Source organism: Dermacentor variabilis, chromosome 7, assembly GCF_050947875.1.
Source record: "Dermacentor variabilis isolate Ectoservices chromosome 7, ASM5094787v1, whole genome shotgun sequence".
In the NCBI taxonomy this organism is placed as follows: Eukaryota; Metazoa; Arthropoda; class Arachnida; order Ixodida; family Ixodidae; genus Dermacentor; species Dermacentor variabilis.
This window is the reverse complement of record NC_134574.1, coordinates 45,819,054-45,847,022: the sequence shown is the minus strand read 5'-3', so window position 1 is coordinate 45,847,022 and position 27,969 is coordinate 45,819,054. Positions and strand designations below refer to the sequence as shown.

At 44.9% G+C, this 27,969-nt stretch overlaps 1 protein-coding gene across 1 annotated transcript in view; it reads left to right on the top strand.

The window, feature by feature from the left end:
• The first annotated feature begins 24,943 nt into the window (after positions 1–24,943).
• Positions 24,944–27,969, top strand: part of LOC142588611 (cytochrome P450 2C31-like) — a 51,490-nt gene continuing 48,464 nt past the window's right edge. The window contains exon 1 of the mRNA XM_075700447.1: positions 24,944–25,142. Coding sequence (XP_075556562.1) covers positions 24,979–25,142 — 164 coding nt within the window. The 5' untranslated portion in view covers positions 24,944–24,978. The remainder of the gene's footprint in view (positions 25,143–27,969) is intronic.

Sequence of the window (27,969 nt, the reverse complement as noted above, 5' to 3'; positions counted from 1 at the left end):
AAACCAGTAAGCTATCGCAGGAGATGAAAGATCTGATCAAGAAACGCCAATGTATGAAAGCCTCCAACCCTACAGCTAGAATAGAACTGGCAGAACTTTCTAAGTTAATCAACAAGCGTAAGACAGCGGACATCAGGAACTATAATATCGATAGAATTGAACAGGCTCTCAGGAACGGAGGAAGCCTAAAAACAGTGAAGAAGAAACTAGGAATAGGCAAGGATCAGATGTGTGCGTTAAGAGACAAAGCCGGCAATATCGTTACTAATATGGATGAGGTAGTTCAAGTGGCTGAGGAGTTCTATAGAGATTTATACAGTACCAGTGGCACCCACGACGATAGTGGAATAGAGAATAGCCTAGAGGGATTCGAAATCCCACAGGTAACGCCAGAAGAAGTAAAGAAAGCCTTAGGAGCTATTCAAAGGGGGAAGGCAGCTGGGGAGGATCAGGTAACAGCAGATTTGTTGAAGGATGGTGGTCAGATTGTTCTAGAGAAACTGGCCACCCTGTATACGCAATGCCTCATAACGTCGAGCGTACCGGAATCTTGGAAGAACGCTAACATAATCATAATCCATAAGAAAGGGGACGCCAAAGACTTGAAAAATATATAGACGGATCAGCTTACTGTCCGTTGCCTACAAAGTATTTACTAAGGCAATCGCAAATAGAATCAGGAACACCTTAGAGTTCTGTCAACCAAAGGACCAGGCAGGATTCCGTAAAGGCTACTCAACAATAGACCATATTCACACTATCAATCAAGTGATAGAGAAATGTGCAGAATATAACTAACCCTTATATATAGCTTTCATTGATTACGAGAAAGCGTTTGATTCAGTCGAAACCTCAGCAGTCATGGAGGCATTACGGAATCAGGGTGTAGATGAGCAATATGTGAAAATACTGGAAGATATGTATAGCGGCTCCACAGCCACCGTAATCCTCCACAAAGAAAGCAACAAAATCCCAATAAAAAAAGGCGTCAGACAGGGAGATACGATCTCTCCAATGCTATTCACAGCATGTTTACAGGAGGTATTCAGAGACCTGGAGTGGGGAGAATTGGGGATAAAAGTTGATGGAGAATACCTTAGCAACTTGCGATTCGCTGATGATATTGCCTTGCTTAGTAACTCAGGAGACCAATTGCAATGCATGCTCACTGACCTGGAGAGGCAAAGCAGAAGGGTGGGTCTGAAAATTAATCTGCAGAAAACTAAAGTAATATTTAACAGTCTCGGAAGAGAACAGCAGTTTACGATAGGTAGCGAGGCACTGGAAGTGGTAAGGGAATACATCTACTTAGGGCAGGTAGTGACCACGGATCCGGATCATGAGACTGAAATACCCAGAAGATTAACAATGGGCTGGGGTGCGTTTGGCACGCATTCTCAATTCATGAACAGCAGGTTGCCACTATCCCTCAAAAGGAAAGTGTATAACAGCTGTGTGTTACCAGTACTCACATATGGGGCGGAAACCTGGAGGCTTACGAAAAGGGTTCTGCTGAAATTGAGGAAGCCGCAACGAGCTATGGAAAGAAGAAAGATGGGTGTAACGTTAAGGGATAAGAGAAGAGCAAATTGGGTGAGGCAACAAACGCGGGTAAATGACATGTTAGTTGAAATCAAGAAAAAGAAATGGGCATGGGCAGGACACGTAATGATGAGGGAAGATAACCGATGGTCATTAAGGGTTACTGACTGGATTCCAAGGGAAGGGAAGCGTAGCAAGGGGCGGCAGAAAGTTAGGTGGGCGGATAACATTAAGACGTTTGCAGGGACAACATGGCCACAATTAGTACATGACCGGGGTAGTTGGAGAAGTATGGGAGAGGCCTTTGCCCTGCAGTGGGCGTAACTAGGCTGATGATGATGATGATGATGATGATGATGATGACATTTCATATCTAAGCAAGGAAAAAAGAAAGCACGGCATGAAAGACTGTAGAGAAAACGCTTGGATGAAAACAACGTGGATAAAAACAAAAAAGGGACATGTGAGAGTGAAGCCTAAGGTACACTTCCAGGATCGTAGTACTTTATCGCTGGAATTCATTGTTAAAATAATTTTTTATGACTTCAAGTGCAAGATTTTATAGTTGACGGTAATTAATTCGAAAGAGAAACTGCAGCGAATGCATATGCCTTTTTGGGGTAATTTACATGAACCATGGGTAATAGGACAGTGCTATGGACAAGAACGGCACCGAGAGCGGCGCTGCTGCGCCGGCGTTGAGAGCGCCGCATGGGAAGCAAAATTCTATTAGCGGGTGGTACCCCTCTCCCATCTCTCGTTCGCACCGCCTTGATTGCCTCCTGCACCGCGCGTGTTTGGGCACGTTTCGTGCCGCGGGCGGTGTGTGCTTGCGTGTGTGCGCGTGGACATTTCATTCGAAGGGCGATGTACAGTGTGTTTCACATTTAGGGGGAAACTCGGAGCGCATTGCATCACGATGCGGCGAGCGCTTGAGTCAGGCAGCGGCAGCAGCTCGCGCAGGTGCACGAGGGGCGGGATCTTGAACGGCGTCGTCTGCTACGGCGGCGCGCGCTGGCTGCATTGTTGGGAAACCGTCTACTGTCAGTTGCAGGGCGCCGATCTCATCGTTACCGCGTGAAATGAGCCGGTATTCTTTACTCAGAGTTGTCCGACGCCCACTGATACGCCTCCAAGGTAAGTTCATCGCTGCAGGGCAGTCATAGACGACGTACTCATTCCATACATTCTTGACGGCCTATTTCTGGAAGGCGACTATATATCCTAACGCGATAGGTCGCCGATCCACACTGCTCGTGTTGTGCAAGAACTGCTGGAAGAGCGCGCAGTCACTCTCTTGGAGTGGTCGCCTCAATCGCCGGGCGCCAACATCATTTAACATGTCTGGGGCTCGTTGAAAGTATCGCTGCCATACCATCCCCTCTATCAGTCGCCCGAGGATAGGCTTCGATCCACCATCGTCAGCGCCTGAGACGTGTTGCGAAAGAACACATCCCTGATCAAGTCATTCTACACTTCACTGCCTTCCAGGATGAGCGCTGCCATCGCTGCCGCTGGGGACATGACGAGATACTAACTGAAGTTCCGAGCGTGACGTGTCCGATTCCCCGCCGGCGGGCAGGGTCTGTCTGGTGTAGTCAATGATTGTAGAGAAAAATCACTTCCAGCTCATTGTCTTAACCTAAAGCATTCCTTTAATCGTATCCGATTGTTTTATCGCGTTCGACCCCCATAGTTATCATTGTTCAGTGCTTTGTTTTCCTTTCAAGTCAAACAAAGACTGAGCACGTTGCGCGCACATCTTGGTGCATCTTGTCGCTGCTTATTACGGTAGCACACACAGTGAAGAAATATACGTGCATGCGCTCAGTACCCCACCCTTTCGAAAGAAAAAACGAAGCATGCTGTCAAAAGAATTTGTGGAACTCCATTATCGCTAATGAAGGCTCAGACTTTGGCGCCCCACAACGTTTAGTAAAGAATATCAGCTCAGTTCCCGCAGTACCGATGAAATTGGTACACTGCCCCTCACGCTTCCCGACAATGCGGCCAGCGCGCGCCGCCGTAGCAGACGACGCAGATCACGACTCCGCCCCTCGAGCGTCTGCGCCTTCTCGAGCTGCTGCCGCCGGACGACTTCATTGCTTGCTGCATCGCGATGCAATACGTTCCGAGTTTTCCCCTAAGTGTGAAACAGACTGTAGACTCTTCTATTTCCCTTTAAGAAGATCGGCACGCTTGACGATTATTTTTATGGCTGTAATACGGCGAAAGGGCAGCGTCTGCTTAACCATGTAAGTGACGCTGAGCAGGTAATTGGAAACGACATCGTACGTGCCGGCGGAAAAATCGTCAGCACATACGATGCGGCACATGCATACGGCACATACGAGCTAAAGTCATTTTTGCAGTTTCTAACAATATGTTTGCTACAAATCTGTGTTGTCTCTGATGGCGACAACGGACTTCCATCGACACTGTGCGGAAATAAACAAAATATATCGCTGCATAGCATAAGTACGACATGCGAACACAACTTGAACTAGTACGTCCCCTACAATATGCAATAGAGACAGCAATGTAGACAGCTTGGCCATTTTTTAGCAGTGCTCAAGAGGCGGAAGTTGAAAGTATTAGTAATCATTCCTGCTTCAGCAATGCCGGCGCGACCAAGACGCGGGCGTGTATCGTCCAGTAACTCGATCGACCGGTGCAGTGGTGAAGCGGGAATGAACTCCGGTCATGTTCAATGCATCGTGCACACATTCAATTCCTCGGCACGCGTGAACTTCGGCCACTGCTAGCGCATACAACAAAAGCGGTTTCCATTCTTGAGCAGCGCACACACAAACGAAACACCGAGAAAGAAGACAGGGCAAGCGCTCGTCGAACAACTTGAAGTTTTTATATGAATAAAAGGATTATGTACCGAGTAATTCTTAAATTCATGTGGGTTACATATAAAAACCGTCATACACTCAGGAGTGATCAATGAACGAGCTCGCTTCGTTTGCCAGTTGTTTACTTCGCTCGGCGCACCACAGTAATCCATGTCTGTCATCTGCTTTTCTCGTACCATTTTCCTGTGAATCGGCAGAATTTCACTGGTGGCATCAACCCTTTCATGTTTACATTGCTGTCGTGACAGTTAACAACACAATAATAATTTCCGGTCATCCGAAGAGGCGCCGTCGAAAACAAGAGACGTTTCGCGCGCAGCGCGAACTGAACGCGGGCGCGATCGTGAAGGGAAGCGGCGGCGGAAACTTACACCCGTTGGAGGTGAAATCGTTCCGCCAGGGGAGAAACGAGCGCTGGCGTCTAGGATGAAACTTGGCGTGCGGTCGTCCATTAGTTGCAAATCTGGTTACATTTTAGTCTGCAAAAATACTACTGCAATTAACGGAAAGGTAAAGTTATTGAGAAGAATCTTGTTCTATAAGACGACTATATTAAACTGGAACAAATTGTTAACGGGCAAGATATAGTACAAGCGTAGAAAGAAAGATGCTTTGCATTGCACAGTATGAGAGCTGATATTGCGGGCTGACTGGATATTTTGCATTGATCATAAGTGACAAACGTACGTGTTGCCCGATGAAACAATAGCGTAATTAGATGTGACTAGGAATGAAAGCAAAATACAAAGCTAGCATGCTGTCGCAGAGCCTCACGAGAAAAAAAGGGGGCGAGCTTTGGTTAACCTGCGGATACCAAATGCAGTCTTCTGCGTGAGATTTTGGAAGTGACAGCGAAATGGAAGCTTACGGTCCAGATTTATGCCAAGAAAAGTAACTTCCTTGCAAGTGGGTATTGAATGAATTCCAATCTTTATTTCAAGAATAAAAGTAAAAGGCCACTGAGCACTTTTAAGCAACGTAACGTTAGTTTTTATACGCTTAAGAGCTAAGTCATTGTTGCTACAGCATTTGATATTGTAGCCTTCAACGTTGAAGTAAAACCAGTAACAGATGAATCAGATGAAGATATGGTTGTGTCGCCCGCGTATAAAGTGCAATGATCGTAGTTGTGGAAGTTAAGATAATAAGGAAGATCATTGATGCAGACCTAAAAGCAAAGCACCTAGAACTGAGTCGTCTGATACACCTTGGTTATTACATTTTGTTACGAGGAAATACTTGCAACGTAAACTGGGTACGGCCGGCCAAGTAATTAATATCTTATATTATATATTAGCACACGAGCAGTAGTACATAAGACTCAATTTTATTAACCAGGACATGATGGTTAACGTTGTCACAAGCTTTAGTGGTCTAAAAAATAGGTCCCAAATCGATACTTTTATTATGTATCAGAAACAGCCCAGCTACATTAGTGAAATTTGACGGCAGGAACCAAATTGGTTATTTTTGAGCTACTTCCGCTTTATTAGGTAGTTATTTGGACGTCTAAAAATAATTTCTCAATGAGCTTACTCTGGCAGAAAATAATTCCAATCGGTCAGTAGTTAGTAACTGTTTCTTTATCGCCCGTCTTTAAAAAAGACAGGAATAATCTTAGAATTTTCTTCTTTTAGTGTAGATAACATTACAAAGTGCGTCGGAAAGTAAATGTGCAAAGAATTTTAATTAAACGCTTTATGCAAATTTTATTAATGCTACGCCCTCTACGTTTAACATTATTAATCGTGGAAAACATTTCACTCGGTCTATCTGCAAACAGCAAGAATGATTGTGTCATTCGGCCTAATGCATTATACAAATGTGCATCAAGGTCGTTATTATAGTGAACGGAAGAAAAGTAAACCGAGGAAGCATTACCAATTTCGATGGGCTCAGAGAGAGTGATACTATTGTAATTTATTTTGGCAATGGAGGCATCAACAGATTACTTGTTAATAAATGTTTTCAGATGCTGCCGCCGCTTTTCCGGGTTATTCGTATTCTGCTGAAATATATTTTTGTAGTTCCTGTTTTTCCCGTGTTTAAGTGAAACGTTCAGTAACTTACACTACCTGTTATGTCACTTAGCCAGTCCAGTATCAGAAAGGCTGACATTTAACTTTTTGTGCATGCTTTCTATCTTCGCTGAACATTTTTAAAATGCCATTCATCACCCACGGGTTGTCCAGATGTTTATATTTTTTCCTACACTTTATAGTACCTCTGCTACTCTAGAGGGCCAACAAAAATAATGAGCACAATTTCTTTAGTGCTGCATCGTCTCTAGGCATCCCCATAACCACCAGTACTGAACGCCTATATCAAATGAGAGTACACAATTCATTGGAGGAGATTATTGAGACGCAGGAACCGGCCCATCTGTCTCAGGGGTCCTACTCTTCAGCGGGCAGAAGGACTCTGGCCATCCTGCGCCTTAGCCCAGTACTTGCTGAAGAGAGAAGACATCGAATCACTGACGAGCAAAAAAAGAAGAACCTACTTGCGCCAATCCCTCGCAATGTACACCCGTAGCAGAGTGGGGGAAGGCGTAAGGCCAGGGCGATTGCGATCCTGAAGATCAAGGACGAACTCCAATCGGTGTGCTTTGTGGATGTGGCTCAATATGGTCGCTAGTTTCACTTTGCCATAGTGACAATAGCTCACAGAGGCCATGCTGTTTCGGCAGTCTAGGTGGCTGGCACCATTTCTTCTAAAATGAAGCAGGTTTCTGTTGCTCTGGCCTTTTTACAACAGAACGCAAATTTACAAAGACTCTAGATCGGCAGTCAGGGCGTTCGCCTCGGGCTCCGTCGCGAAAGAGGGCCATAGTATTCTCAGGAACAGGGCGATGCTGACACGATTACTTGGTTTCCGGCACAGCTGGGCCTAAATCTGGACTCGCTGACCAATCTCAATGACATTGTCTACTCCCATGCGCGCGTACTAACTATTCGCGTGCGAGGAGGACCCTTGTCACAGTCCAATGTCCAAGAGATCCGGGGCAATCTATTCACCTTTAATGAATTCACAAAACATCTCTATCTGGAGAGAATAATCTTCCCTACACCTCATAAAAAGCTCACGAGACGTGAAGATATAACCCGTAGGATGCTTCAGACTAGCTCCTATCCTAGTCTGGCATGCATCCAAAGTTTATTCCCGGACGTTTTTAGCTCACACTGTCCTAGATGCGGAGGGACATGGAATTTATATCACACATCTGGCGATGTCCCTCGTTACTAGAAGATAATGACATCACTGACAAGAAGTGGAACTTGCCCATCAAGAGCTCGGAATACCTTCGTCAGCTTTCGGCTGTCCAGAGAGCCTGCGATGTGGCGGTTAAGTTAGTCCTAGCTCTCTCCGCAGCACATGCAGGGCATGGCTATGTTGCAACTTTGCATCCTGCATTAGCAAAATACGAGGAGAATCACGAGAGTTCAGTCTGTGCAATTACACATGTACACTGCAGAAAATTTGGTAAGGCAACAAACTCCTGAAAACAAAAATCTGAATTAATGTGACCAGGCACAATGCACAACTTAGGTAGCGGGGCAAGACAAGGGAAAGGTAGGAGAAATTTCTATTTTGCAAACTTATGATTTGCATGTTACCGTGAACACTAAACCACTATGTCATTGTGAATACAACACGGCACATTCAGCAGCAAAAGCAAATAAATATACAGTAGCCTTTTCACCATAGAAAATAATAGTGAGTAAAGTTTAAGGGCACTACCAACGAATCTCTCAACAGCAGACTTCTGTCCAGCAGCGTGTGAGTGAGCTTAATATAAAATTGATATTATGAAATGCAATATATCTGCGCATTACAGTTTATAAATACTGCTGCTCACAACCTTATGTGATATGGCACATTAAGACTGAGATACACAAGACATCAAAAAATAATTATTTTGACACAATAATATTACACAAGGAGACAAAAAGTACTGTTTTACAGAGAGTGCACACAAAATGAAAATGAGGGAAGCCACACTGGCATTTTCATTTGCCTGCAATTCATGCATCCAGCCCAGCGGTCTCCCACCCTCCAATGGAGTTTATTAGGCCTTTTCTGAATCCAAAAATTTATTGTATATTTCTTATTTACTAACTTAGTAAGAATTGGCATTTCGGCATACTTTGCTGGAAATTTAGCACGTGCTGTCAACTATTTTGCTTAGAGCACGCCCCCTTCTCTCAATAGGTTAGCTTGGCAATACGCTGACAAGAAGTGTTCCCATATGTAAACTTATGATCCTTCCACATGCTCCCAATTTCTACATCATGCTCTAAACTGCAATGTCCCTCCTACGCAGTTTATGTTGGTCTGCGACTATTTACAAGGTCCTTCTTTCTGTAGCCTCTGAACTAGGGCCTCAAATTTCTTCTCTCCTAAAACAATCATCATTACCGCCCAAAATATATTGCACGGTTACCTCTCACTTGGGGGGATTGTATATAAGTGTTCACATATTGAATGAACCGCAGAGCCACAACCATTTCTCATCCCGTGTTGTCAGTACCCGCATGAGTCGCAATGGTTGTAAATTGGCTCCCACCCTCTGTCGCTTAAAGTACATTTTGCCACGTGGAAATCGACCACAAGCATTGCATTTGATTGAATGAGAGTTCTCGTGCATGTTTCTTTTTCTCTGTGGATATTCAGCATATTCAGTGGATAAGCAATTACAGCTTTGATGATGCCAGCCCCTAATATATAGGCTGAGCCTTACAAACTGTGTCTGAGGATGCGCTTAGAAAGCAGATCAGTAGCTCAGTAAAGCTCTGAACAACTTAGGCAAGGTACGTGGAGGTTCGGGTTTGATAACTTCCAGCGAGAATTTGCCGCTATAAGTGCCTTCTTTATGGCTTCACCAAATAAATTCTACGTTGATACCGATGTACAGCAGAGGCTCCTTTAATAGCACCTCCCTGTTTGTTCAAGAGTGTATCCAAGCGGCTTCTTTAATTTCGCCACTTTTTGTTGTAATATTAAGGCACCAAAATACTCGTGTAGAATTGTGCAAGTTGCTCACGCGTTTTCATTCTTCTACTGCAGTTTGTCTTAGAAGTGTTTAATTGCTCGATATTACTGTGAGCACAAAATAAAATCATAATTAAATTGTAATTGAAAGTGCGTACTTTTTCTGAATGATACATTTCAGAGTGGCCGTCATGCCAGTAACATCAGAATCCTAGAAAAAATTGAGTCACTTAAGAATGCGAAAACTTCATCACTTCATGGATGCACACTTGCAATTATCACGTGACCGTGATATGCGAGTTTATACATTGTCACGTGTCCTTCACAATTCTAGCTTAATCTGGCGTATTCCACCTTGCTATAATTTGTACGAATCTTAATTCAATGTATTCCACCCTAATTCACATTATTTAGCATTATTAATCCATAATTGCTCATAACGTTTTTCCATTCACTACCTTCTGTATCACTACTGACTTCAAACAAGACGCTGATGACGTCACATTTTATTTATTTATTTATTCATTTATTATACATACTTTCAAGGCCTAGTAGGCAGAACAGGAAGAAGGGATGAAAATACTCTAGATTTGCAGTGCAGTGCAAGAATAGAAAATCAAACAATAAGACTGAAAGGCGATCGTGAATTAGTGGTGTCACAAATTGAGACTGTGGAGGCGGGAAGGCGGTTCTATACAGTGGCTCTTCTTGGCAAAAAGGAAGAATCGCACATCAATTTTGCGTTGATGGTCGATGCGAGACGAGATATAAGTTGGTGTGGTGAAAAGATTTTCGTTAAGAGAAGGGTTAAAGTAGCACATTCAATGAAAAAAATAGAAAATAAAGTAGCTGCGACGTAGCCAAAGATCAGGTAGACCTAGTCTTATTTTCATGGACGTGACGTTACAATGACATGAATAATTTGAGAGAATAAAACGGGCGGCGCGGTTCTGAATGCTTTCTGAATGCTTTCAAGGGAAATGGCAAGACTGGCATGGAGCAGGGTCCCATAAGAATTGTTGTGGAGACCGCCAGCTTTTCTACCTGAAAGGACAGAAAATGCGATTGCATTAAATATGCTATACATAAACACATTGCTGAATGCGCGGACATGCACACGTTACCAAGATTCCTCCATCAATGCCTTCAACACCCTTGACTCGTCGATTGAACACTCTTCCTTGAGCACAGTCGCACCTTATGTGTGATAGGTTGTTTTGGCCGAAAAGAGTGCTAAAAGGGTGTAGGTACGGGTGTAAATGCAGAAAGCACCCCTTTTAACATTCATAAGGGTGTTAAAATGTTTACTGTGTAACGCATGTAAGTTTCTTAATTATATCTTTTTGGCGCTCTTTGATTTGTTATCTCAAATTGCAATGAGCTCTTGCTGTGCATAATGATATTGAGCGTGAGACAGTGATACGTAAGACAGTGATACAAATGCAATGCGGTGAAATTCTGATTATTGTATGAAAGGCTCAGTTTCTGTACACAAGCAATAGCCGGAATTTTCATGCTCTTCATGAAACTGTATTTGGCATTAGCAAATAGAAGCGTAGTGCCTGTCTCTCACAACAGCCAAGTTTCTAACTTATGTGTGTTGAGCCCTTCTACCTATATCTTTTCTAGTTTGAGGTTTTGCTGGATCATAGCGCTCCGGATGATTATGTTGTCTTACGCTTTGAGGTCATAGTTCTCCATGCGGCATGAAACAACAAAGAATGACTCAATGTTTCCAGTTATCTAAGCTTGTTGCTGTCGTACAATTCATTGTCGTCTTGCGCGCGGTTATCCTTTGCCTTCTTTTACAGAGATCATAGTTTCAATTCAGCACTAAGTCTAGGCAACAAATTGTCTGTGCCCACGGTGTTGCTCATTGTGTGGCCTAGGGTATGAACCAAAGTTCCGCACGACGGATGAGAATCCTGTCTATCATATGAAGCAGTACGGCAAATACGGCGGCATAAAAAGAGAAATGGCAAAAGAAGTCACGCACCACCATTCATATGAAAATCATGTGGACAACTTGAACAACAGTGATGCTGTGAAATAAAATACACCTCACGAACGACGCTAGCGATTGTCGCAAGAGTCCACGCATACATATACACACAGACACAAACACGCACATAGATTTATATCTGTATAACCATATTGACGAGCATCACTGGAGACACTTTGCAGGTGCTAAAAAGCGCGCAGCATACCGCTCGTAAAGAGGCCACTAAATTTTCGTTTTTCATGCACGAAGCCAGTGACAGGCAACCGCCAATGGAAAGGACAGAAGACAAAGAAAAGCGACAGCAGATGAGCGCCGCGTCGTCTTATAATTGGCTTAAGATTCTTATTCTAGACCCCGGAGTAACATCGCTGCTGTGCTAAATGACGTCACTCGCGTATTTCAGTCGCTTCGTGCGATGTTCTTTGGACAGTTCACTCCTCTCGCTTAAGAAACCCTTCATAGGCGTTTGCGAATTCAGACAAGCGATGGAGCGAAAAGTATTAGGCCTAACACTAAGAGAGTGGAACAGGTCAATGCGGGTAAGAGGCCGAGCAGGTGTAGTCGAAGTTCAAATTAACAAGAAAAATAGCAGCTCGGCGTGCCGTGTGATCCATGGGGCAGGTAACCTGTGGTCCATGAGAAGTACAGAGTGAGTGCCAGGGGAGAGGATGCGCTGTCGAAGATGGCGGAACATTAGGCTGGTAAATAAATAAGGAAATTTGCAGGCATAACTTGCAGTCAGCTAGCTCAGGTCAGAGGTAATCATCGACAGGTGGGCAAGGCCTTCGTCCTCCAGTTATAAAAGTAGGCTGATGATGTCTTACAGCATCCAAAATTAGTGTGGAATTTTAGGGGCTGTTCCCCCTCCTGCCATCGTACTATACGTGCAGTGACTGCACTGAACAAAGTGTGTCAGAGTCGCATGATCGACGACTTGAACCGATTTGATCCGAAACCAGCTAGATTGTGAAACGGCTATGTGCTTGGTGTACGTTGCCATGCAGTATTCTGACGTGTGTATTCTCATGGGGCTGTTGAAATAATACAACGTTGTGCTGAGCACCGTGGTCACCTTGATTCTATGAGGTGGTACTTGGGCTATGACAGACAGAGTAGTCAGGGGTTCCAGGCTCTGACAACATCTCACTTAATACCCGTCTTCAAATTGATGTGTACGCTCTGTTGTGTATTGCGCCTGTGCGGGAATGCGGCCGCCTGAACCTACAAAAACAAACTCTTGACCTGGTGCGAGTCACCACCTTGTTTTATCTTCTGGGGAGAAGCGAAGAAGCAACGATGAAGGATGTCAAACTGTTATAGGAAGTGAAACCAAAGTATGCTGCCATAATTTGGGAGTGTCGGCAGCCACGGCTTATTTCTACATTTCATTTCTGCGGCTGCTTTCTAACCTCTTCGTGCCCTCAACAGTGATCCTATGCAAACTGCGCGCGTATTTCATCGTCGGTTGGTGGTCGCCGACATCGGTAACAAACACCTTTGGCGGTATCGGCTGCTGAGGAAGCTGATCCTGTGCCTGCGCGTGGCATTAGAACCGCACTTGCAACCAGGCGCAACGGGACAACATACCTTACAATGGCAATGTACGCATGCTCGGCCCCTCGCCCCGATGCCATACGAACTATATATTATACAGCTTTTTTTCATTTCCTTCATTAGTATAGAAATAAAAAGATTTTGTTGCATCGTGGTAAGGTGGTACTGGTGGTGGTGATGCAGACAGGTTGGGTTACCTTGGCAGATCTGGCCGGTAATGGCTCCGTATGAGCGTATCTTTCTGCTCCAAATATATCACCGTGTGTCCATCAGTGCTGTCTCGATCATAAATGTTGGAATTCGCAACGCTTCCGCTGCAGTTCCTTTGACGGCGGTGCGGTGAACGGGGGAGCGTGGTGGCGCTTGTCGGCGCTGTAGCAGACGCCCACAAATAGAAGCTGTTGGCTAAGGGTGCGCAGTGATTTTCCTTACGAATATAGGATCAACTACACATGCATGATGAGTCATCGCGCAAGCTGATGATCGCGCTTCTCTCACTTGTTGTCGTTCAATCGAGCTTTGCTTCCTCCTCGTTTTGATGCGACGGCGCACGATAAACACGCTGTCGCTCCCGTTCCGCACTTATCTCAACGTGAGAACTTTTACAGCTCAGCTGTTTATGTGGACCATCTGCCATCGTTGCTGGACTTGGCTAAAAAGGGAACACGTGATCTAGCGGGAGAGGAAAATCAAAGCTCCACAGGCGAAACAGGGTTGGAGTATCCACTTTCCCCCTGCGAAAATATCTTATACGCGAATCTTAACCGTTGTCACACAGTGCATTTTAGGCGATCGAGCCAGACGCACATTGTAGTACAAGGTGCACATGCTTGAATGCACTCGAAATGAGTGCAAGCGCACGCGGAAATTAACCCAGGGTGGCCGCAGAAGACGCAGGAACTAAGCGCGAGCAAGAACCCAGGCAACTGATCAGCCTGGTCGCTCTTCTAAGAATTGGCTTAGAAGAGGCACTTGCCGCTGGAACTGTTGCTGCCAGATTGCCGTTGTGTGCGTTGGGTGCTGCCGAGTTGCCGTTGGGGATGAAGTGCACCCATTGCGGTACCCGTGCTCTTATGAGCCCGATTCAACACTCATGCAGTGTACATTGGGTGCGCGTTACAGAACCCCCGGTTGCTAAAATTATTCAGGGGTTCCCGGAATATAAGCTACGAGACCAAAGGCATGACTCGTTATGATATCGCGGTTTTGTCATGTGAAACTCGGGAATTTAATTTTTTATGAAACAAAGTGTACCTTCGCAGTTCAGCCTACGCGAATGAAATATTTTATTTCTTATTTTCGTCTTCATCAGTCTGGAACAAGCATGCTTGAACGCTGCCTGCCAGGCTTTGCCAATAATTGTCAAGTGTACCTATGAGAGGACTGTCAAATATATCTGATATTTTCATGGAGCATAAATGCGTTATAATAAGCATTATATTCATTACCGTCATGATCATTATTATCCCAAGAGAGATTATGAAAGCGTAGCACGTGGTCGCGGCAGGCGTGCACAGCCGTGGCGGCCGCATCCAGACCAGCTGGAATGCGAAAGCGACCTCCACCTGAGGTTTCGTACGCGATCACAGGTGATCATATTTTTTGCAAATCCTCCAACCAGGCTGCCTGTCACAGTTTATGTGTTCTGTAATCAAAAGAAATAAATACACATTGAGTGACAAACGTCTAGCAAATCAATACCTCAATAAATAGTTCGATGGAAATACTTGAAAACCGCGATTCTCTGTCCTTTTTAAATCTATTTACCCAGCAGGCTTGAGAAAGACGACTACCATGCTACTAATCCTATGGACGTCGATATTGGCGGCTCTCTTCTGGGCAGCAATTCAATGCCTGGACGAGTTTCTCCTGCGGCGACGCGCTCCGCGAGGAACCAGGCTTCCGCCAATGCCACCTGCGAGTCCTCTGTGGGGGCATAATGAAGTATATAGCCTGGGCGTGCACCGCAGAACCGTCATGGAATGGTCAAAGAAGTACGGACCAGTCATCAGGTACGCATGACAAGGAGAAAAGGTTAAAAATGCAGGCGCTTGCGAAATTTTGCGGTTTTCAATAAAAGCAACTCAATTTTACATATACATTGTACTTGGTGCTCAGTGCAACACTGAGGTGGTTGATAAGAGAGATGCTTCATCTTTCAATAAATTTACTGAGCAGTTCGACAAGGATGTTGAGTTTTACATAGTACAGTAAGGCCAAAACATATATTTACGAAAAGCTGCTCGCGTCTGCTACTCCAATGTCACGGACTTAGACACGAAGAATGCCATTTCCCAAGTTCAAAATACTGCACTGAGAAGATGAACTACCGTTTTTACATTGGCGACTCATGAATCAAACGGTTGAAAAATCACGCAGTGTCTTCATAGAAAAGTGAAGAACGTGTGTTGTGTGTGTGCTCATAATGGGACCGGCGCACTACTATATATTTGTTTTAAACCTTTTTGAGATGGCATTCCTTGTTCGTGGCGTTCCATGTGCCTTTTCACTTTTTCATTCCCAAAGGTCATTTCTAAACCTACACAGGACGAGGCCCCACGTGCACACGATGACGTAACAGACGAAAAAGTGCAAGCGATAAATACTTTTTCAATATAGGGAAGCTTCTTCAAAGAAAAGCGCCTTTTGGAAATAAAACTGTAATATTTCTCTTAGAGAAGAGTCGAAACGTAAATATATTAAACATTTTCACGAAAACGATTTCGGGGCTTGAAGCTCAATACTTCGAAAACGGCAAGCATAATTTTTAGTAACAAAAAAGAACCTTTACTATTTGCTTACACCATTAAAAATGCTAATGTTAAGAAAACTAGGCAGGTGAAGTATTTGGGTGTTACACTCACAAGTAATTTAAGTTGGTAACCCCGTATAGATAATGTTTGCAGTAACGCACTGAAAAGCTGGCATTTTTAAAACGAAAACTACGTCATGCGTCACCTGCTGTAAAGTTAACAGCATACAAAGCTTTCATTAGGCCATAATTGGAATATGCGGACCCAATCTGCATTCCGTATCAGCAATATATATTTTTAAAAAATAGAAAGGGTGCAGAACCTTGCTTTGAAGTTCATCTATTCTACCTAATCGCGCCTCTCGAGCGTATCCGTTCTTCACAATAGAGCGAAGATGAAAAAACTCGATCATCGCAGAATGGTATCCAGATGAAAATTTATCTACAAGCTTTACCATGGTCCCTTTCATATACAGCGTAAACGTCATATAACCGCGCCGCCAATACGCTTTGCCCGTACACAACATAACAAAGCAGTTAGACAACCATTCAGTCACCTTAGCATGCATCAATATTCCCTGTTTCATCATGCTATTTGAATATGGAATAAATTACCACAAGAATTAGTTAGCACTAATACCACACAAAAGTTCGTTCATCTTGTGAATGGTTTTTCTTTTGATTAATAGCGCCATGCGTATAGGGAAAGAAATTAATTAATCATCGTCTGTGTTTTGTAATAAAATTAGGTGAAAATGCTGACTTGAGTGATCTGTTGTGTGTCCATGGTTTGTCAGTACTTTGTTGTTGAGTTGCCAACTACAACTGTTCCTATATCATATTTATTGTTGATAAGTCTAAATTGCAAAGGCTGATGTTCCTGTATATTATATCTTATATATGTTTATTATTGTTCTGTATTCTATTTTTTTTATTTACAGCCTCGTTTATTACTATTGATGTAACGACTCCTGCTTGCGCCCGAATAAGGCCTGCAGTACTTGTAAATAAAAATTAAAAAAAATTAGCCTAACACAGAAATATTGAAACTTGCAACTTTTTTCACAATGCAAAAAATAGAAAGAAAGAAAGTTGTTCTTTGACACACATTTACCAAATTTAAGATCAGTGCGTTACAAAGCGACAAAAATGTGAGATTTCATCTCATGGATTTCAGGTTAAGGAAGAACTTGAGGACCATCGTTCTGCTGAATGACTTCGAAAGCATAAAACAATTCTGCAACACGAAAGAATTGTTGTGCCGTTCCACGGTGTTCCCGTTATTTCGAGAAAGAAACCAAGGTAACTTGAAAGCCTTTCAGAAAACATATGTTCATGTGGTGTTCATGTTTCCGACATTTTATTGCGCTGGAACAGGGTTATCAGAAGTGATTACATTCTAACCACCATCAGTGAATCTTTTCCAGTGTACAATGATGTCCGTGCCCAAAATATTCATATTACGACTACCTTCCGTCATTTCACGCTACGTTATTCTGGCAGCTTTGCTGATTTTCTTACAACCCGTACTTCACTGCCATCGTCAAACGCGCTTCCGCTATGTTGGCATTGATTCTGTCATTGTAACTTAGCAATGTCTCTCTGTCACATGTACAACATGGCTGGCCCGTCTCCATTTATTCATCTTATTATCAAATATAATATCAGATACCGTTGTTCGCATTGTAATCATCACCGCTGTCTTCATGTCTGCTACCGTTACGTCTGACGTTTTTCGTTTATTCGCTCTTTGCGTGAGCTGTAACTACTCAAGCATTTTTGTGAACCTTCAAATTTGTGCCCATGATTTAGCATCAATACGATGCACTGACTGCAGATTTTGACGGATGGTGGTAAGCTACCGCTCATGAAGTGGTAACGCGAGCCCGTATACGCTTCACCCATCGTTATTTTCTGTAAATTTCCTTCTCTGGATCTGTGCCACTTGTTACTTTTTGAACTACAAACATCTTCTCTTGCGCAGATTTTAGAGGCGTAGTGCCAGTCGCGAATTCTCGTATCTGCCTAGCACGCTTTACCGTTGTCTTCTACAAGTTACCTTGAACCCTACTCTTACACTTTGTCGGAGAAGGACCCGGAACATTTCTTGTAAGCCATCTTTAGCATTTCTGGACAATACACCGCCTGACAACGTCTGATTGCTGAGATATTCGATTTGACAGAAAAAAGAAAAACAGTTATTTGTGATTCGACCCCTTTTCTGCATTAGCCCTCGGCTATTGGTAAAAAGTTTTCGTGCTGCACCCACTTCACCTGCCTGTCACGCGATGTCACCATCGTAATGAGTATGAATGAAGGTGTCTAAGCTTACACAAATGCCATTCTTTTATCAAACGAAGCCATAGAAAAAAAGTTGATTGTGCTTAGCAGTTTTACCACATTGATGTGGTTTATTGCTTAGTATCTCTTTCTCAAGCCAGCATGTTGACTGTTCTAAAATTTAGCAAGGTTCCTTGTAGATTATTTAGCAGTGTATTTTGTACGAAGCAAAAATCAGCCTTTCTAGCTTATCATTCTCAATTTCTTTAACGTATCCCCTTTAATCAAATGATATGAAGCACGCAATCTTAGGAGCCTTCTCCTATAGATGTCTTGTAAACCATTCTAACTATATTGTGATAACCCGGAACTTTACTCTCCGGTGGGCGACTGAGTCCAATTATGGTTACCTGGCTGCTTTTCTTTACACTCCGTACTTCTCTATCATCGTCGAATGTGCTTCCGTTATGTTGGCATTGATTCTGCCACTGTACCTGAGCAATGCCTGTTGTTCACATGTAGCAGAAGCGACAGACAGGCATTGTCTTCAGGCGCTGAATTCTTTACAGTTGAGTGAAAAATTCTTCTGTTGCGTTTGTTATACCATAAAAATTACTGATGACCTCACCCTGCATATTTTTCCTAGCACATATCTTGTTCTTTGTAATGCCAGCTGACGTTCTCCCTGATTTCACGTTGCACCATATTTCACTGCTTCTTCAATGTTTCTTCTATTATAGTTTTGATTGACGCTTCTTTTTCTTCTTGTTAATTCCCTTAGCAAGGTCCTTTAATTCTAACTAATATCTGGAGCTATATAATATCATGCTCTCTTGCTTTCAACGAGTCGTTTGTTACTTGCTGAGCTGGCCTAATAGTTACATTGGGAACTGACTACCGACTTCAATACAATCATTGTTGTCACTGTAACGCGACATATTTACACGAAGATAAATGAGTCCATACCGAGCTCAATAAAATAAGAACCCATGTGCCCGTAACGCTCCGCCTCTTGGCTGAATCGCCAACACAATAGCACATGCTTTTCTTCCCAACATTGGCGACCGGCGTAACTCAGAGCCGTCTTGGCGACTCAAAACGTAGTCGTATGAGTCAAGAGTATATGCGTCAAGCTCACCTCGAGCTTCATCGAAAGCAGGAATTAACCTTCGGGGACTTCGGAAACCTTGATTATATGTTTCGCGATCGATTAGATTGGCTGCTACTGATTGACTTCAGTGTTGCAATTCTCGCACGCGTAGCCACAGTTCGAAGAACTGGCTTTCTCCAGCTTGCCGCTCTAACTTTTGTGCATGGTCCTCTTTGGCAGTCTCACGCTCTTTTCCGCGGTGCTATCTTTCTCTGCTACGATCCTCGTCCGTGCATTGCTACAGTGCCTTGCCTTGTGAGTCTCAGCTATTTGCCGATGCCTGTCAGTTTTTCGGCATGCTTTCTCAACCACCGCACGTGAACAAAGTGATACTCTCAAAGGTGTTACGACTGTTTAGTTCTTTTGCGGAGGCCAGATGTTGTACGCTAATAATCTGGACCATCACGCTTGTGGACGTGAGGTGCGGCTAGGAAGGACTCGAAGACGATAGTCGGACAGGTTACACAAGCGGTCATACAGTTAACAACAATGCACTCTTACACAGCCACAAACTTAGCACAATTTAAGACACGCTTCTAATAATCCGGATCCTACGACGCGGCACCCTGCGGAGTTCACAATCCTCGCCCGCTAACGCGGGAAGTCCCGGCGTCGTGGCATACGGCCCGACCGAGTTCGCTCACGCGTCGTTGCTATCTTCGTTGGCAGGCCGTACGCTGCGGAGACGGCTTCAGTTGCGTATGCAGTGGAGGTGACACGGCGACAAGCCGCTGGGGTGATGGCTGAGCATCTCTGCCAGTGCCGGAACTCCGAGACCACAGGAGCCTTCAGAACACCAGAACCAGCCAGGGAAAGGACACGGCAAAAGCTTGGCTCGATGACACGTCACGAGGCTGCCAAGCAGTAGACCCCGGGTAGCCCTCTCGGAACTCGTTGCACGAACCTCCTCGGCTCGTTCGATCCGCCTTCGTGCCCACAGCTTCCCGCTTGCTCGTGTGTTTCGCTCCTTTTCACAGCTGTTCTAGGTCGTGCCTTCGCCGTCCAGCGCTTGGTGTCACGCGAGCGGAGGGAGGGGGGGAGCAGATTCGAGAGCTCACCGCTACAGGCTCGCCAAGGGTAGGAGTGGGGCCTCACCGGGATGAGAGCGCACCAATCACAGGGCGCACCAAGGGAAGGGGGCGGAAATATGTATAGGGGCCATGCGTTTCTCCGGCGTTCGCCCTTTCGCCCCACAAATTCCGCTCGGAGCGAGCGGCAGCGCCGAAAACACGCAAATCGCGAGTTCAGAGAGCGCGAAGCGCCAGCGAATGGAAGCTCCTACCGCTGACGCTCGATAACGGGAAGCGCTAGATAAGCGCCGGTGGAGGCAAGCTAACCACCCACTTCGATAGTCGAAGGCCGGGCAGAGACGCCGATGCAGAGAGAATCCTCCCACGGAAAGTGCCGATGGATGGTTCAAGAGAGAATGCCTCGAGTGCGAGTGCGGCCACAGCTGCAACATGTGTGGTAAACGTTGGTTTGATCACGACCTCACGCAACGTAATGAATATGCGCAATCCAGAAACGAAGCTCGAATCTCGCAAAACTACGACAACGGGATTAAGGACTTTTATGAAAATCGCGCTAAATACGAGTTCAAACTTGAGAAAACAACTACCAGCTCTACTGATCTGACCGCTTTCATTACGTGAAACTGGCTTTACTTTCTTTTTCCTATTCCACCGACCTCCGTGTCCTTGTATTTCCCGGGTCGTGCCGCATCTGACATCGCCGTATTTCACCGCACAGAAGAAAAAGGTCAGGAATCAATCTCTATTGTCGGACCACGGTGCGGTTAGAGTGACGAGACAGGGCGGATGACGGCTATGTGAACCACACCTAAGAAAAACTGCGGGAGGTTTTTTTTTATATTACGCATTGCATAGAAAACACGTGCTCATAAAGTAATAGGTTCTTTGATACATTACTACATCTATTTCGCTAGGATTCCACGCTATGACATTTTTACTATTTTCTAAAAAGAATACACAAGGTGTAAAGCAGGCGGGATTCAGCTGACTACCACGTAGCCATGTGGTCGGAAAGATCATCCAGCACAGCAGCGATAATGACGTTCTTTTTGTTAATAAAAAGTGTGTTTAGAACACTGTGGTTCAAAGATATATATATATATATATATATATATATATATATATATATATATATATATATAGACCTCTAGTTTAAACAGGAACATTGAACGTGAGACAGAACTGATGGGCACGCTGCGCAAATGCAGGAATCGTCAAAAAGGCAGGACGGAAATATACTTACGGAAAACTTGCTGGAGTGTACCCGTATTTATTACAGCAATAGTATTTAGCATGATAATAAAAAATCACCGTAGATTATAATATTTCCTGATACGGGATTTGAGCGCAGCACTACAGGGGCTTTCATTTCGCGATATGTTGGCGATATATAAGAGTGCGGCCATTCCGTTGCTAATCTAGATATTTCAAGAGGTAGCGGGCGGGTGACGGGTGGGGGCAATTCACAGCGGCCTCTGCCGACGACCTTCCCAGATGACTTGCTGTACTCTGGCGCCATGTGGTTGGCGATCGTTGCTCCGCTGCGCTTTTCTTCTCACGCTTTTGCCATACGCTCCTCCTCGGTTTTTCGCCTCATAGTTCCACTGCACTCTCATTTTCCATTTTCCTCCTCGCTCCTTTCATCGCCCCCTATGCTCGCCGCAGTATTGAGCACCTAGGAGCTGCGCTCTAAAATGCAATGCCATCAGATACTCCTGCCAATGTAACCCGGAGAAAATGAGGTAGTGCTTAACAAAAGTGCATGAGTTTGAAAGGTAGGTTAAGCGTAAACATTTCAACAGATAATTGCTCTTTTATAACGCCCGGATGCTTTCCGAACCTAGCTGGACAGGTCTAAGAAAATGCTGCGCTGAATCAGTATGAAATGTACTTGGTGCGCATCGCCAACCTGCACGACATCAGCAAAGTGTAACGTAGCTACATGAACGGCAAACTGCTGTGTTTGTCGCGCAGGTATTGGCCTGCTTAAGGGAAAACCATGGTCAGAAAACAGAAAATTCTGCATGAGCCTCCTTCGTGACCTGGGTTTTGCAAAGACAGCTACGGAAAACAGCATGATGGTGAGCAAGCAGTTTTATTGAAACACACAAAGGCGGAATATGTAAGTAACAAAATTATCAATTCTGCAACAATGAATTATTCAATTTAAGGCTTTCCCTGTTGCAGATGTTTGCGGAGTGGAATTGTGCTGTACAATGTGATGTTGCAGCAAAATCGCTACTAAGTTACCTTTGCTGACCAGTCAATTTTTCCAATTTTTGACACTTTTATTCAATAACTGCATAAATGCTGCGGTAATATAGAGTCCACTTAAATTATTCCCCATGATCGTTACAACGCGGTCTGTTGGTATTTATAATCAGTTACTTCTTAAATGGAAAACTAAATGTAAACATGTTAGGCGGTCAGTGGTATATATGCTCCAACTTTAGAAAGGTAGGTTTTAGTAATGAGAAAAACTGATCAGGTGCCGAATTATTGACAATACCTTCGACAAGATGAACAGTCGTGTTTCTTCCCATGGGTCTGGTCTCTGCTTTCACAGTAACTGCATCTGTATCGCAATGGTGGGTGGAAAAAACAAAATTCGGGAATCATGCGTCGCATTTCCCGTTATCGGTGACCTGTGATTTTATCACTAATTATCCATTATTTAAACGGTCAGGTGGAATTAGTCGTACCTCAAATACCAATAATCCAAATACATTTCGAATGCATTTTTTATCAGGCAAAGATAATAGCAGATGCTACCAGCAGGACACATGGCTTGTATATTGAATTTTTATTGTGTATTGTTGCCTCTGACTAAATATAAAAAAACGAACATGTTTCTTTACCTTAGATGGTTGTAATGAATACGAATTGCAATTACTGCATTTAAGTAAGCGAGCATTTCTATTCATTTCCATATGCATCCTAGCTTGTTTAATTTGCTATAACTTACTTCTGCTTGTGCGCATACCAAATTATCAACTACCCCATAAATGGATTGAAAGCGATAGCGGTAAGGACTCCGCGCCGTAGGAAATCCGGTATCAGTGTCCCGCACCCAGCGTCGACCGTCGTTTCGTCAACATTAATTTGAAACCTCGCCTACCCAACCACGCAGGCCCTCCATGTAGGTCAAGGAAGTTAATAAAGCATGTGGATTTCTCAAGTTGAAATACATCAGAAAAATTGTAAAGAGCGACTTACAAACAACCTACACATGCGATAGCGTCGGATTGCACTTTCAATGCAAAAGAAAACATAATTACGCGAAACTACATAATTACATTAAATAATTACATAATTACATAGTTACGCGAATGCTCAAAACACAATTTCCTTTTCCAGCGTTTCTACCATTCATGGAGCTGTGACGGCCTCCGAGATATGCGGGCGCGGGCGCGCACAACACTCACAGGCCATAACGCGGCACGCCCGTTTCCCTGCAACACCTGTAGATGGCGTTCGCCTCCGCGGCATCGCGGCCCACGCATGAGACCGTGTCTCTACCCGAAAGCTCGCCTTCGTATATTGCATTCGCCGCCAGAGTTTCTCGGTAAACATTACGGTTGCATGAGCTGCAGTTGTCATGAAGCGTGAGATGAAGTCAGGCATCTTTGAGTCATTCTCCACTTAATTGCGAAGCTTAGGCGTCATCCAAATCTTTAAATTGATAACTTCAACGAAATCTCACTCAAGGTAAATTCCTTACAAATGAGTAGAATATACCTGTTGACCTATTTTGTAATGGAAGCGTGGGTATGGCAATTGTGTAGTTTTCTGAGTAGCCGCGTTTACACAGCTCCTAAACCGACGACCGCCTGCATGTGGTGGTTGGGCGCTATGACAAAATTGCCGGCAAGTCGCCTATGCAAATATTAAGCGCGCTGCAGGCACCGGCGAATTCCGAACCGAGATTATGCGCATAAGTCCAGCATTTTAGGTGATGCTCCACTTCTCACAAATGCCGAAGGCGGCGCTTTGTTGAGGTTTGGTGTAAAAAAAGGTCTCTTTTTGCTAACTTTTCGGCACGCTGCTACCCCTATTCAAACGGTCAATTTTTTTCATAAACACTACTCCCTATCGATTCTGTCGTAAACTAGACTTTTGCGGAAATACGCATTTTGTTATAGTTTGCCGTTTCGAAAAATTGAACTGAAGATATTGTATCTGCACTTCTGTTTCCCTGGGTCGTCTTCTATAGCTGCAAAAGTTGACCACCCTGAAAACGTCTACATATATGACAACCTGATAAACCTCAAGTATTTTTTTACTGTGTCCCATAGTAGCAATATCAATAGTACATTTGTAGAGTAGTAGATCTGATGGTCATTTTTTAAATCATATTTACGCAATTCTTAGTGTCAATTTTGTCTATAAGAAGTAAACACCCGCACACAACGGCCGAGGTTTGCCGTTGTGTGCGCAACGGCCGAGATAGTTTGCGCAAGCGTTCGGAAGAATAGTATATTAACTTGAACGGAAGCCGGCAAACTTTCTAAAGTAGAATCATACTAGGGCAGTTTGCGCATAGGGTGCCTTAACTTGCCCTATAGTGCAAGAGTGGTTATATAAATTGACCCTGCGGGATGCGATAGCATTTGGCATTATCCACCTCGCATACCTGAACGTCCCCTCCCGCTCACTGCGTCGCATTTATGCAGGAGGAGTTCAACCATGTTGCGGCGGCCATTGGCAAAGCCGGAGGGAAACCGATGGACGTCCGTGGTTACCTGTTTACGAGCTCCTTGAATAACATCACATCTTTCATTTACGGTGGTCGCTTATCGCATGATCACCCCACCATGAAGGAACTGCACAGAACTATGTTGCAGCTGCATCGACTTCTGAAATCTGGGAGCATTTACGAGTTTTATAAGCCAACGGTGCGCCGGTTGATGTCCATGCTTCCTTTCACCAGACTGGGCAGAATGGCAAAAGGGCTGAAGAAACTGGATGACATTGCCGAGTAAGGATTACAGAACTTCATGTGCAAGAACTCTTGTACTTAGCGCAAATAGAGCATGTCCAGATGAAACTTCCCTGATTTCGAAATGAAAAAAAAAATCTGTGATACAATGACCCCTCCAGTTTCTGGAATCATTTTCATCAACTAAAAACTGTGCTGGTTTTCGTAGCAATTCACGTGAAAAATTTACGTGGACAGCAATGCGTGACTGTCTAAGTAAATTGGACTGCCTCTAGAGGTTTTGTCATTTTTGTAATTTATTCTGCGCATAAAACCGAACAAGAGGCCTGAAAATATATTCACTATTTTTTTTAACTTCTTTACAGGATGCATTACAGGATGTATTAGAGCTTTTTATTTCATTTTGAAATCACGGAGGTTTGCAGTGGACACCCTGTATACTCTAGAATTCTGCAAAAGCAATCAAGGAGCGGAATTAATTTCGTTTCCCTACCTCTTCCCGTAGCTTCAATACTAGTTAAAGAGGGAAGGTGTTTAAGGTCCGAAGTCGGCGCCCCTTGGTTGTCCGAGTGCACGGTGGCAGCGCGAAGGAAGAGCCGTTGTCCGGTAAAGAGACGCTTTATTCGAACGTCGAGGCCTCTGTCCGAGTCCAAGGCCGCACTCCGCTCTCGCCCACACAACCAAAACATGACTTTTCGAAGCCTAAGTTGCACAAAAGAGTCGCAAACCAGCAATTTACACATGCGAGTTCACATCATTGCAACCAATAGCACAGCAACCTTCGTGACGCACACGGCATTAATGAAAACAGTGGAACACTTTACAACATACCACTGGATAGGATAGCTCAAAGACACGTGTCATCTCCTATACCCTATGTTAGGCTCCGAGCATCAGCCCTTGATGTCCTCCCCTTTTCTTCTGTAATCCTGTAAGCTGCCGCCACTTCCCCCCGCCCCCCGAGAATGTTTCCATGAAACCACGGTTTATTGACTGCATGTCTGCCGGACAGCGGGCTGCCCTGCTAGTACTTAGAAAGCTTTGTTCCCTGTGCAGCCGTTGGCCGCTTCGCTTGAAATAGAAACACCTAAACTAGGACTCGATGGCGATCGCACACAAAAGGATCCATCGATCATAGCCGCCTAAGTAATGGTAAAGCTACCGCCGTTTAGCACAGGCAATCGCAGAAGGCTCACACGGATGCCAAACATTGACACTCAATTGAACCGGCTGGGCAGTGTCGCGTCGCCCAATTTCCGTGACCGAGACGGTCGACGGGGCATGTGGGAAGCGCGTGCGCATTAGCGGTGGCGGTGACCTCAAGCACCCCCTTCCTTTGCTTGTCTTTGAAGCGTATTGCTTCAAAGACCGTCTTTAGTGTCTGTAAGTGCTCCTCGAACGTGACGGAGAAAACAATCACGTCGTCGAGGTACACCAGACAGGTTTGCCATTTGAGGCCTGAGAGTACCGGGTCCATTAGTCGTTGAAACGTTGCCGGCGCAGAACACATACCGAAGGGGAGCACCTGGAATTCATAAAGTCCGTCGGGCGCCACAAAAGCGGTCTTCTCACGGTCTCTCTCATCAACTTCTATTTGCCAGTAGCCGCTTTTCAAGTCCATTGACGAAAAGTGATATGGCTTCCGTAGCCTGTCCAGTGAATCGTCGATACGCGGTAGCGGATAAACGTCTTTCTTCGCGATCTGCCTGTGTTTTCAATAGTCGAGGCAGAAGCGCCGGCTCTCGTCCTTCTTTTTCACTAATACGACAGAAGATGCCCAAGGACTCTTAGAGGGCCGAATAGCTCCGACCTCAAGCATGGTCTTCACTTGTGTTTGTATTGCCTCGCGCTCTTTAGGTGCTACACTATAAGGATTCTGCAGAATTGGTCTGGCATCGGCTTCAGTGACAACATGGTGCTTAGTGAGCGGCGTCTGGTTAACTCATTACGTGGATGAGAAGCAGCTCTTAAACTCATCGATGAGCTCAAGAAGGCTGTTGCGTTCCACGGGCGATAAGGTGGGACTTATGTCAACCACAGGGGCAGGCATAACCACGGTGGACGTCGCGTGCTCCACTGACAGGCAGTCCTGTATTGAAGTAAATTTGTCGAAGTAAGCAACAGCCGTGCCTTTAACAATGTGCCGACGTTCCCTGGTAAAATTCGTCAGCAGGAGTTCGTCGCGTACGTTAATTACGGCCCTGGTGATGGAAGCCCCTTGAGTCAGTACCAGTGCGTCGATGTGTTCAGCGACGCCAGTCCCGGTGTTCAAGTTGTCGCAGATTACATGTACGAGGGAACAGCTTCGCGGCGGAAGCGTGACGTCGTCGTCGGCGATACGTAAGCGGGGTCGCTGGTGTTCCGCGACGTCGACGTCGTCTGAGCTCGTAGAAAATGTGACGATGAGGTGACGGACATTAATCACTGCCCCGCACTCTCTCAAGAATTTCATCCCCAATATAAGTTCCTTACAACACTCAAAGAGAAGGACGAGGGTGGCGACAAAGGTTGCACTGACGATTACTCTCCTGGCTGTGCATTTTCCAATCGGCGTCATCAACTGGCCTCCGGCAGTTCTGATGTTGGGCCCGGTCCACTGCGTCTTCACTTTTCTCAGCCTATCGGCCAGCTTTTTACTTATTATCGAAAAATCCGAACCAGTGTCGACGAGAGCGGCCACTTGGTGGCGGTCAATGCAAACGACACGATCGGCGCTGACGGCGTCGGTTACAGGGGGTGTGGTTGGAGTCGTCGGAGTTGTAGAGTCGTCGATTGTCGGAGATGGGGGCTCTTGGATATCTAGCCGGTTTGCAACCTCACCCGCGGAGGTCGCTGCGTCTAGTTTCCACGGCGCGGGCTAGCGGAC